Source organism: Castor canadensis, chromosome 4, assembly GCF_047511655.1.
Source record: "Castor canadensis chromosome 4, mCasCan1.hap1v2, whole genome shotgun sequence".
NCBI classification, from domain to species: domain Eukaryota; kingdom Metazoa; phylum Chordata; class Mammalia; order Rodentia; family Castoridae; genus Castor; species Castor canadensis.
The window spans coordinates 96736294-96749828 of record NC_133389.1 but is presented as its reverse complement, the minus strand read 5'-3'; the positions used below and the strand labels follow the sequence as shown (position 1 = coordinate 96749828).

General features: G+C 36.1%; 1 protein-coding gene across 6 annotated transcripts in view; it reads left to right on the top strand.

Moving 5' to 3' along the window:
• The window catches only part of Lrp1b (LDL receptor related protein 1B), a 1877349-nt gene that overhangs the window by 1187892 nt on the left and 675922 nt on the right, over positions 1-13535 (top strand). For all 6 annotated transcript variants that reach the window (XR_012447185.1, XM_074070662.1, XM_074070660.1 and 3 more), the window contains 2 exons: positions 144-224; positions 1274-1441. Coding sequence is in view for 5 of the 6 variants with exons in the window: in XM_074070662.1 (XP_073926763.1) it covers positions 144-224; positions 1274-1441 (249 nt within the window). In the remaining variant the exon portion in view is untranslated. The remainder of the gene's footprint in view (positions 1-143; positions 225-1273; positions 1442-13535) is intronic.

The following is a 13535-nucleotide window of genomic DNA, read 5'->3' as shown; positions in this document are numbered from 1 at the left end:
ACTATATTTGTTTATCTACTGTTTCCTCTGTGCCTTTGAGGAGCACAGGAGAGGAAGTCTGATCACATTAACAAATGAGTTACAAACTAAATTAAGCACTTTCAATAACATGTGTCCTATTGGCCATTTTTATATCTTTTCAGAATTCCCAACTTGTGAGCCACTAACTCAATTTGTATGCAAAAGTGGAAGATGCATTAGCAACAAATGGCACTGCGACTCTGGCAAGTACCAAACATTCACTGTAAGGCACTGATTTGATTGGGGGCCTTGCAGTCTGGCTGCCTGGCTTCCTTCAAAGATAGTTTGTAATAGAAGCTTCCAGATGCAAGCAAAGTGGTTAGGACAAGTGGTGAGAGGGCAGCTGGCACATCAGTGGGAATTAGTGTTAAGAATAATGGATTTCGATATTTGTCCCATGAGACAACAATAGGCATTTGTTTCCAGATATTAGGTTGGACATAGTCTAAGTCTACAAACAGGAATAAAGGAAACAATTAAGGATATGACTTGGACAGTTCAGGTTCCCAAAAGCATTTCTGCAACCTCAGGATGGCGTAGTTTATAAGTTATTATGAAATTATCCAGATGGTCTCAGCTCTATCACCTTTCTTTTTATGTATAAATGATTTTTTTTTCTTAAACTCAGTTGTATCATTATGCTAAGTTATTCCAAATACAGGTAAATGAATAATACATGAGTTAATGCCATTTAACTCACTTTAATCTATTTTATTTTCATACTCTTCTCCCCTCTTGTAATAGTTGGTAATATAGAATGTTAATGGTTTCTAATGTTTGAATACAGGCAGGTAAGTTGTGAGGAGGATGCATAGCAGGCCCTCATGTTGGAGTGTGGAGACTAAGTGACAGAATGGAAAATACAGCTGTAGGCATAGGACAGAGGGATTGTACTTTTAAATAATATTCTCCATAATAATTATATAGCTATTTGTATCATTTCATGAAATTTCTGCCATCACCATCATCCCCTAGATTCACACTACATACAGCACTTATTCAGTGATTATTTCTTTGTGAAACAGAAATTAAACTTTAAAATACAAATTCAATGATTTTTCCTTAGTTTAGCCAATGATAGCAAATCAGAAGAGAAGCAATACATATATGAAGATGAAAATAACTTCCTCACTGTTCATGGGCAATGTTGATTACAGAGTCCTCAAAAGCAAACTTTACACAAAAAACAGTTGTAAGTATTTTTTTCTTCCTGGATCGGTTTTTTCTAATGGATGTTGATGTTTCTTTCCAGATGATGACTGTGGAGATGGGAGTGATGAGGTGGGCTGTCTTCACTCTTGCTTGGATAACCAGTTCAGATGCTCCAGTGGAAGGTGTATCCCAGGCCATTGGGCCTGCGATGGTGACAATGATTGTGGTGATTTCAGTGATGAAGCCCAAGTCAACTGTACCAAAGAAGGTTAGTGACTATGCAAACCTGTAATTTCATACTAAACTGACATACATTTATAGTATTTCAGAGCAAATTATTATATAAAATGTTAAATGCTCATTAGATTAAAATAGATTTAAGAAACTGTGTAATCTGCTCATTTCTTTATTTTCACTCTTAACTTTCTTAAGTTTCTTACCTCAGTATCTCTTATACCTTGACACTCTCTCTGACCCTTGTCTCCTGTATTCATTAAATGCTTTATTTATCATTCTTTTAACCTTTTATGAACTTTAAAACTATCAAAAGGGAAACAAAAATAACAAGAAAGGGATAATTTAAGATTTAAGATAATTCCTATTAAATGGCAACATATTTCCAAACCTTTGAATTTCTAGAATGTAAGCTAAGAGCAGAAGGAGGTCATGGCCATGGGTCCCATTCTATCTGTGAGGAAGCTGATCTGTCATTAGTATATGTTGTTTCATAAAATTTCATCATCCATAGAGCACATCAATAAATTAGAAATTACAATTATATTGGAAATAATCAGAAAAAAGATTAGCTTGTAAAAAACTATACAATGAGTACCAATTTAATAGAAATTTTCTACTGCTAAGACATTGAAAGAATTTATCATTTATTCCATAAATATTTGTTGAGTACAAAGGGATTGATAAAAGGATTAAAAACTATGGTACATGCTTAGTTTAAATAGCATGCAGATGAACAAACTATAAAGTGACTTCTTTAATGTGGTGAGGTGGGAGGAATCACATGGTCTGTCATCATAAGAAAGAACGCTCAATTTTCAAGATTTTTCACAAAGAGGTATATCTGACTTCTGCAAATATTTGACAATTTATAGGATGGAGTTTCTAAGGTATTTTCTTTTCTGTATACTCCTTTGTCCTTTTGCTTCTCTCCTCTCCTCTTCTTTCTCTCTCTCTCTCTCTCTCTCTCTCTCTCTCTCTCTCTCTCTCTCTTTCTTTCTCTTTTCCAGCTCTAGGTTTTGTAAAAAGTGGATATTAGAAATATCATGTACATGTACTAGATTCTTAAAACAATTGCCCTAGGTTCTGTGTGACTTTTCTAAGTGATTTTAAAAAAACATATTATTAAATTTTTATTTTACCTGAATTACCTAGGTTACAAGAATTATAGCAATGTTACAGATATGGCTACAGAGTGACCCTGATCCATGAGACAATACAACACAGGTCCTCATGGTTAATGGTCTTGATGTGATTCATGTCTTTTTGGGCAGTGGATATAATGGAAATTATAATGAAAGTAGAAGAGGACTAAGAAAAAGTTTTGTGATATATGATTTAGCGTGAACATATTTGAATTCAATTTTCTTCAAAATCAAGGAGTTATGAATTAGAGATAAAACTACTATATAATATCATCTGTCTTTTATTCTCTATTATATAATATGTTCCTGCCCTCTTTGAGTCTCTTTCCCTTCCCTTTCACTCCTGTCTTTATTTCATTCTTTTCCCTTCCAATTTACTTGTTCCATGAGAATATGTGAGGTAGAACATTTTATTTATCATTAATCTAGTATGGAAAACATGTACATAAAGGTCATTTTTCCTTTTTAAACAATATTTGAGACATACCTCTGGAGAGTGGTTGACATCTCATCACTACAATGCAGTTTAAACAGCATTTCCCTCCTCACAGATGTCTTCTTAGGCTCCTCATAGGGTGTGCATCTGTGGCCTGCTGGCAGTGGCATAGAATATGCTGTGAAAGTCAAATTATCACAGAGTTAATTTATTTTCATCTCAGAAGTAAGATCCTATCCCTGTTTTCTGTGTGTATTTATCACTGCATTAAAATGAGCACTGAACATTGAGAAGTTTTGGAAAGATGGTTTTAGTCTTGTCATCAATGGCCAAAGTGAACGGTACACTCCCTTGTAGGCACTGTAGATATTGTTTCACATTGGATTATTACAGAAGTAGTGAGATTCAATTTCAAATGTCTTCCTCCATAGAGCACCACCTTGATTTCACTAATGTCTGCAGTAAAGGATACAGTGTATATGAATGCAATCTGTTTTTTATGATTATGGTAAAACACTAAGGAGTAATCCAGATAATCTACATAACTTTCATACATGTTTCAAAGAATGGGGAGAACTTCCTGACCTAATTTATACTTCTCAGACTATAAATTATACGTGGATTCCCTAATCAAATATTCTACAGGGTGAATATAAGGTACAGGGACTGAGAAATGTACCATTCTGGGAAGTCTTTCATGTAAGACAATCCAGAATATTTATAAAATAGTTCATATACTTTCATCCATCATTACTTTGATTAAGTGTTCAGGTATAGATGTTATAAAGTAATGATGACACATAGAGTTGTTCAAGCTGATGAGGAAATAATTTGTAAGGCCATTGCCAAAGTAAAGTAGAAGTTTGAGGCAATTAGTAATATAATTCAGCCCCAAAATCTTCTGTAGAAGAAAGAGCAGGAATTTCTGGCTTGAGCTTCAAGACCAGCTGTCAAAACTAATCAAATTCGCCAAATAATTGCTCAGCACTTTCCTGTGCATTGCCTGGGTAAGCCAAGCATATGGCATAGTTTCTTTCAACTCAAATGGTTTTCAGAAGTATAAAACTACTCTTGAATCAACTTACTAGTAAAGGAGGAGAAACTAGTAAATAGAACCTTGCATATATAATCTCCACTTCAGGAAATTCCTATTGGATTCACAATCTCTCTAATATCACTCTCAAAAAAGAAGAATTTCTATAGAAATGGTCAGTTTTCATTATGAGTATGATTAATAATTTGTAAAATTGGATATCCTCTTCTAAATTGATATATGCTCATTTCTTCCCTTATTAATGTCATATTGTTCTTTTTGCTCATTTTAAAGCTTCCTTATAGTCAAAGAAGGCATGATGTCTTCAAAAAGCGCTGTTTCCATAGAGTCACTGCCATACACATGGACACAGAACCATAGGGAGATGTGGCAGCTTGTGGGGGGGTGGTACAAGCAACTTGGAATAGACAATCCACAGTGCACTGATGCCTTCTGTTGTTTCAATGCCTGTCTCTCATTCATTCAGGTGTGGTTGCTTTTTGGTTGTGAATCCTATCATTGGCATGTATTTATCTAATGATGAAAAAATACTACTTTGTGAATAGTTTTTCCAAGTGGAAAAATAATTGTCTGGAATCACATCATTTGTAGGAAGGAACTATTAGCTCTTGCACTCAGGACTGGCCATGTCTTGATAGGTTCTTCTATAAAGGTGGTTTCATCTACATGGACCTAAAGAATAAAGTTGAAGTAAGACTTCACTCTTTTCTTAAACTCTGTAGCTGAAATAGTAAAATAAGGACTCTGGACATATCTATAAAACACCATGTATATGGAATTAATTCTATCTCATTGCTGATACTTTAATTCATTGAATTATATAAATTTCACTCTTCTGCCATTTTTTGAAATTTCAACTATATTTCACCCTCAGAATAAGGCATTTCTAACATAAATATCTAAAAATTATTTAGTATCTTTTAAAATCGATTCCCATAAGTAAGTTTCTATTCAGAAATTGACATAAAAAATTATACTCAATAATTTAGTATAGACTTGAAGGAGAAAGAAACAGACTTTTTTCCTAAACTAGGTTTTACCTAAATTTTGTACTTTTTCCTAAAAGCACCTTAAATATTTTTCAGATATTTGCATTCTTGATTTGGAAGGGACATCTGATCCTGGCTGATTGTCATTATTCTTTAATGTCTCTGTTTGGCAACCTGAAGAGGAAATAGTCTGGCTGCTAATACTGAGTGTCAAGCTGAGAAACGCTGGAACATATGTGATGTCATATTTGTATGCAAATGAAGTTTAACTGCAAATTTAAAACTATGCATTCATTGACCTTCACTGTTGATTTATTATCAGTAATCTTTTTATTTTTCATTTTTCTTTTATTATTCATATGTGCATACAAAGCTTGGTTCATTTCTCCCCCCTGCCCCCACCCCCTCCCTTACCACCCACTCCCCCCCCAATACCCAGCAGAAACTGTTTTGCCCTTATTTCTAATTTTGTTGTAGAGAGAGTATAAGCAATAATAGGAAGGAACAAGGGTTTTGCTGGTTGAGATAAGGATAGCTATACAGGGCATTGACTCACATTGATTTCCTGTGCGTGGGTGTTACCTTCTAGGTTAATTCTTTTTGATCTAACCTTTTCTCTAGTACCTGTTCCCCTTTTCCTATTGGTCTCAGTTGCTTTAAGGCATCTGCTTTAGTTTCTCTGCGTTAAGGGCAACAAATGCTAGCTAGTTTTTTAGGTGTCTTACCTATCCTCACCCCTCCCTTGTGTGCTCTGGCTTTTATCATGTGCTCATAGTCCAATTCCCTTGTTGTGTTTGCCCTTGATCTAATGTCCACATATGAGGGAGAACATACGATTTTTGGTCTTTTGGGCCAGGCCAACCTTACTCAGAATGATGTTCTCCAATTCCATCCATTTACCAGCGAATGATAACATTTCGTTCTTCTTCATGGCTGCATAAAATTCCATTGTGTATAGATACCACATTTTCTTAATCCATTCATCAGTGCTGGGGCATCTTGGCTGTTTCCATAACTTGGCTATTGTGAATAGTGCTGCAATAAACATGGATGTGCAGGTGCCTCTGGAGTAACAGTCTTTTGGGTATATGCCCAAGAGTGGTATTGCTGGATCAAATGGTAGATCGATGTCCAGCTTTTTAAGTAGCCTCCAAATTTTTTCCAGAGTGGTTGTACTAGTCTACATTCCCACCAACAGTGTAAGAGGGTTCCTTTTTCCCCACATCCTCGCCAACACCTGTTGTTGGTGGTGTTGCTGATGATGGCTATTCTAACAGGGGTGAGGTGGAATCTTAGTGTGGTTTTAATTTGCATTTCCTTTATTGCTAGAGATGGTGAGCATTTTTTCATGTGTTTTCTGGCCATTTGAATTTCTTCTTTTGAGAAAGTTCTGTTTAGTTCACCTGCCCATTTCTTTATTGGTTCATTAGTTTTGGGAGAATTTAGTTTTTTAAGTTCCCTGTATATTCTGGTTATCAGTCTTTTGTCTGATGTATAGTTGGCAAATATTTTCTCCCACTCTGTGGGTGTTCTCTTCAGTTTAGAGACCATTTCTTTTGATGAACAGAAGCTTTTTAGTTTTAGGAGGTCCCATTTATCTATGCTATCTCTTAGTTGCTGTGCTGCTGGGGTTTCATTGAGAAAGTTCTTACCTATACCTACTAACTCCAGAGTATTTCCTACTCTTTCTTGTATCAACTTAAGAGTTTGGGGTCTGATATTAAGATCCTTGATCCATTTTGAGTTAATCTTGGTATAGGGTGATATACATGGATCTAGTTTCAGTTTTTTGCAGACTGCTAACCAGTTTTCCCAGCAGTTTTTGTTGAAGAGGCTGCTATTTCTCCATCGTATATTTTTAGCTCCTTTGTCAAAGATAAGTTGCTTATAGTTGTGTGGCTTCATATCTGGATCCTCTATTCTGTTCCACTGGTCTTCATGTCTGTTTTTGTGCCAGTACCATGCTGTTTTTATTGTTATTGCTTTGTAATATAGTTTGAAGTCAGGTATTGTGATACCTCCTGCATTGTTCTTTTGACTGAGTATTGCCTTGGCTATTCGTGGCCTCTTGTGTTTCCATATAAATTTAACACTAGATTTTTCAATCTTTTTAATGAATGTCATTGGAATTTTGATGGGAATTGCATTAAACATGTAGATTACTTTGGGGAGTATCGACATTTTTACTATGTTGATTCTACCAATCCATGAGCATGGGAGATCTCTCCACTTTCTATAGTCTTCCTCAATCTCTTTCTTCAGAAGTGTATAGTTTTCCTTGTAGAGGTCTTTGACATCTTTTGTTAGGTTTACACCTAGGTATTTGATTTTGTTTGAGGCTATTGTAAATGTAATTGTTCTCATAGATTCTTTTTCCATTTGCTCATTGTTAGTGTATAGAAATACTAATGATTTTTCTATGTTGATTTTCTATCCTGCTACCTTGCTATAGCTATTGATGATGTCTAGAAGCTTCTGAGTAGAGTTTTTTGGGTCTTTAAGGTATAGGATCATGTCGTCTGCAAATAGGGATATTTTGACAGTTTCTTTACCTATTTGTATTCCTTTTATTCCTTCTTCTTGCCTAATTGCTCTGGCTAGGAATTCCAGTACTATGTTGAATAGGAGTGGAGATAGTGGGCATCCTTGTCTGGTTCCTGATTTTAGAGGGAGTGGTTTTAATTTTTCTCCATTAAGTATAATGCTGGTTGTAGGTTTGTCATATATAGCTTTTATAATGTTGAGGAACTTTCCTTCTATTCCTAGTTTTCTTAGAGCTTTTATCATGAAATGATGTTGGATCTTATCAAAGGCTTTTTCTGCATCTATTGAGATGATCAAGTGGTTTTTGTCTTTGCTTCTGTTAATGTGGTTTATTACGTTTATTGATTTTCGTATGTTGAACCACCCCTGCATCCCTGGGATGAAGCCTACTTGGTCGTGGTGAATAATCTTTTTGATGTGTTGCTGAATTCGGTTTGCCATTATTTTGTTGAGGATTTTTGCATCAATGTTCATTAAGGAGATTGGCCTATAGTTCTCCTTTTTGGAGGTGTCTTTGCCTGGTTTTGGAATAAGTGTAATACTGGCTTCATAAAATGTGTTTGGCAGTTTTCCTTCCCTTTCTATTTCATGGAACAGTTTAAGGAGGGTTGGTATCAGTTCTTCTTTAAAGGTCCGATAGAATTTAGCAGACATCCATCAGGTCCTGGACTTTTCTTTTTGGGGAGACTCTTGATTGCTGCTTCAATTTCATTTTGTGTTATAGGTCCATTCAGGTGATTAATTTCCTCTTGGTTCAGTTTTGGATGATCATATGTATCTAGAAATCTGTCCATTTCTTTTAGATTTTCAAATTTATTTGAATATAGGTTCTCAAAGTAGTCTCTGATGATTTCCTGGACTTCCATGGTGTTTGTTGTTATCTCCCCTTTTGCATTCCTAATTCTACTAATTTGGGTTTTTTCTCTTCTCATTTTAGTCAGGTTTGCCAGGGGTCTATTGATCTTGTTTATTTTTTCAAAGAACCAACTTTTTGTTTCATTAATTCTTTGTATGGTTTTTTTGGTTTCTATTTCATTGATTTCAACTCTTATTTTTATTATTTCTCTCCTTCTATTTGTTTTGGGATTTGCTTGTTCTTGTTTTTCTAGGAGTTTGAGATTTATCATTAGGTCATTGATTTGGGATCTTTCAATCTTTTTAATATATGCACTCATGGCTATAAGCTTTCCTCTCACACAGCCTTAGCTGTGTCCCATAGGTTCCAGTAGGTTGTATTTTCATTTTCATTGACTTCCAGGAACTTTTTAATTTCCTCTTTTATTGCATCGATGATCCACTCTTCATTAAGTAATGAGTTATTTAGTTTCCAGCTGTTTGCATGTTTTTTGTCTTTACTTTTGTTGTTGAGTTCTACTTTTACTGCATTGTGGTCAGATAGTATGCACGGTATACTTTCTGTTTTCTTATATTTGCTGAGGCTTGCTTTGTGCCCTAGGATATGATCTATTTTGGAGAAGGATCCATGGGCTGCTGAGAAGAATGTATATTGTGTAGAGGTTGGATGAAATGTTCTGTAGACATCTACTAGGTCCACTTGATCTATTGCATATTTTAGATCTTGGATTTCTTTATTGAGTTTTTGTTTGGATGACCTATCTATTGATGATAATGGAGTGTTAAAGTCTCCCACAACCACTGTGTTGGCGTTTATGTATGCTTTATCAGTAATCTTTAACAAGTTACCAAATCCATTAGGCAATTAGTATAAAATGCTGTTAATACACATGCTCACACACGCTCATATTCTTTGGTTTTAATTATTTTTCTTCTGCTTTGAATACTTCACCATTCTTTTAGTCTGTGTCTCCATCCTTCTGTCATCCATTCATTTGCCTCACTACTTTGATGTTCCCAGATTTAAGAAAGAAACTAGAATAATCTCATCTTATCTTTGTACTTTCACAGACAAGCATACTATTCAATTCACAACGAATAACTGCTTTGTTGGTATATTTGGGTTTGTGTTCAGGACTTAGTTCTTACTAGGCAGACACTCTACCACTTGAGCGACACCTCTAGCCCCACTTAATTGTTGAATATTCCTTGACCACAAAATTTGTTTATACTGTTAGAATGCATCCTTTTTTTATTCAGTCTTATATAGTAGCCATTTTTTTTTTCTATTCCATTGCTTTGCCCCCAGATCCTGGACTTTCTTTTCAAAATGATGTATAAGATTAAATCTACTGATAAAATTATGTACCTTTTCTTAGTACAATATGATTATTTTCATCTATCCAGTAAATAATGGCAATTTCATCCTTGAATTCAGTAAAATAGAACTGACAGGATGTCTCCCTTATCTCATATTGCTGTCCTTATTATTATCTCCTATTTTTGGCCTTTTGACAGTGAATTTTAAAACTTTCTTGCATCTGTTGTAAAGCAGTCAGTAACTGTGTGGAAATTCCACTAGTGATAAAATTGAAGAGAAAAGGGAGTTAATATGTGTTGGTGACCAACTAATTGTGAGGTACTTTGTATTTCTTGTTTTATTTAATCCTCACAATAACTATTACTCAGAAAGATTAAGATTCTTTCTTGGTATTATGCTGGTGTGTTTCTATGTAAAGATCATCTACTTTTTACTCCTATATTCAATTGTCTATTTCTACAGCTATAGAGTAAAATCTGTTTTTAGCTTCTAACTTTATACAAACTAACATTTATATGATCCCCAACTAATTACCACCTTGCTCTGAATTGCATAATCAATTTCACAAAAGATGAGATAAGAATGCTATTCTACTTACTATAGGTCATTGTAATGAAATGTACAATGGGTGCTACACAAGTCTAGACCATGACATAAATAGTCACAGTAAGTCTGTCTGTCACTTTTTAATTATATGCCCCTTTACCTCTCATAATTCACTTTGATACAATGAATTCTAAAACTTTTTGTTAGAATAGCTGTGAATATTCCTACACAGTTGATTTATTCAACCACCTAAAACACATGTTTGTCTGTCATAAAGTTTCACTTCATAGAATCAGAAAATTCAAGAAACTGAATTTAGTATGATTCTTTTATTACATAGATAAGAGAAAGGATTCAGCTAAATCAAATCCTAACCTTCTGTGTATATAACCCATACAAATACTGTGCTGTTTCCCTAAAGGAGCTGATAATACTCTGTGTGAAAGATATTGAGGCCAAGGTCTTTGAGCCATACAGACATTTTCAGGGGAGATTTTTTGTAGATTAAATTCATATGACTATTCTAAATTCTTTGTGGAAAATCAAGGAAGCTCTGACAATACTACTCACCAAAAAGAGACCAGTAGCTTACCAGGGAGGCTAAACACTCAGAACAACTATTAAATCCTGATTTGTAGATGAAAATTAAGATTATTTGTAGAAAGAATACAAGTTAAAACTAACACTTTTTGCTTTGCTTTGCTTTTTTTGTTTGTTTGTTTTTGAGACAGGGTCCTCTGCCTCATTCAGTCTCCTGAATGCTGGGACTCAGGCATGTCACCACCACACAAACTTTGAAGCCATCATCTTTTGACTTTGAATCTACATCATACTTCATCTCAACTGAACCATTAAGTCATTAGCAGCACAGTTTATTCCATATAACAATCCAAATACCAAAAAATTCCTGTACATAATCACATTCAGATATGTTTATTTTTCTTTCATGAAAATGGTCCAAAGGTGGTTTTTAGTTAATTTTTATGCTTTTTTTACTGTGGTAATATACACATAGTACAAAATTTCCCATCTTAACCATTTCAAGCATACATTTCAGAAGTAATAAGTACATTCGTATAGATATACAAGGATCACTACCCACCAATCTTTAGAATTCTTGTCATCTTGCAAAGCTGAAACTTTACCCATTAAATAATAAGTCTCCATTTCTCCTTCTTTCTATTCCCTGGAAAACACTATTCCACTCTATCTGTATGCTTTTCATCACTCTAAGTACCTCATATAAGCAGAATAATAAATGATTTTCTTTTGTGGCTGAATTATTTTACTTACTAGATTGACCCAAGATCTATCTATATTTCAGCTTATGTCCATATTTCTGTCATTTTTAAGGCTGACTGGTAAGGAAGAAGTTCTTCCATTTGGGATTTTTTTCTGTATTTATCATGCTGCTGTCCCTCACTTCCTGCATTACTGCCTTTTTGTGTTTAGTTGACTTTTTATGAGGAAACATTTAAACACCTCCTTCATTTCTTTTTGTGTATATTTTATAGGTATTGGTTTTTGGCTATCATGGGTATCACACTTAACATCCTACAGTTATAAAACTTAAATTTTGATTTATAACAGTTAAACTTCATAGTATACACTCTCTGCTCCATTGAATCTCTGCTCCACTTCTTTCAATTATTTATATCACTAAATTATATTGTTAGGACCCAGAATCCTATTCCCCCGAGAGACAGAGAGCCAGGCATGAATGCAATCAACAAAGCAGAGTTTATTGGGCTGGCTAGCCAGGGTCGAGCTCCCACACGGACACGCAGGACCGGTTAGGAAAACACGACCCTGAGCCTCTTTAGGGGAAATCTTATAAAGACCGCGGTGGCGTGCATATTTTCGTTATCAACATTGGGCAAGCAGGCAGAGCACATCTTGCGCGTACCTCACATCTTGCACGTACCTCACATCTTGCACGTACCTCCCGCTCACATTCCTCACATTCTATATGCCCTAACCGAGCCCTGCCGCATTGCTTATCTTATCTACACGGGGTGTTTGGTACTGGTTTCTCCAACAAGGGGGTTGGGGACCACTGAGACCTCCTATTCCTTTCATTCCCCCCTTTTCTTACGGACTAAATTGAGGAATCATTCTCAAGGGGATGAAGAGCCTGATATTGTTGGCGGAGGACCAGAAGTTGGATAGTCTTAATGCGACTTTTGACAAAAGTCATAAGTAGGTTTAGAATCCAGGGTCCTATGGTAACAAGTAATAGGATGATTATTATTGGCCCTGCCAGTGCAGATAAAAGGGTAGCCAACCATGGGGACTGGTTAAACCAAGACTCGAACCAGCTTTCCCCTGCCTCTTTTTCTCGTTTTCTTTGTTCCAGGCTCTTTCGGAGTTTAGACATGGAGTCACGAACAACTCTGGTATGGTCAGCGTAAAAACAACATTCTTCCCCTAGAGCAATGCATAGTCCCCCTTTTTGGAGGAACAACAAGTCCAGACCTTGTCGCTTTTGAAGTACTACCTCAGACAGAGAAGTGAGGGATTTTTCTAGGTGGCTAATGGAGGTTTCTATTCTCTCTATATCTTCGTCTATGGCTGCGCGCAGCGAAGACATCCCTTTATGTTGAGTAGCCAGGGAGGCTATGCCGGTCCCTGCCCCAGCCACCCCTAGGCTAAGTAGGGTAGCAATGGTTAGTGTAGAAATAGGCTCTCTCTTCTTTCTCTCACCTGTTCCTATATTCCAGTATGAATATAGACTTTCCTCCGAATGATAGAGGATGCGGGGCAGCACAACCACTATAACACAGAATTCTTTAGAGCTGTTAAACACCTTAGTTGATAGGCATGGGGTGAGTCCGGACCGCGAGCATAGCCACCACCCGTTGTCCTCTGGATTACCCATTTAATAGCATTTTCCCAGGTAGAACTGGCGTTATTAACAGTACATAAGTCCCGTCTGTTCTTTGGCACTTTTCCTAAGCAGGTTCCTTGGCCGCTTACCTGCTGTATGGTCAGACCTCTCTTACAGTCTCCCCAGGAACATTGAGTAGGGTTTTCCTCAGATGAGGTATCGTGAGTGGTGTTTAGCCCTATTGCCTCATAGAATGGGGGCCTCACATCATAACATAACCAACATGAGTTAGTCATGTTAGGGTTGGTGTGGTTTAATGTCAGGAATGCAGCATCCACTAGGTCCCAGAGGGGGTCTTTAGATCCGGTCATGAGACTGGGTCTCACCAAGGGAGGGCTGGTTTCTGATGGT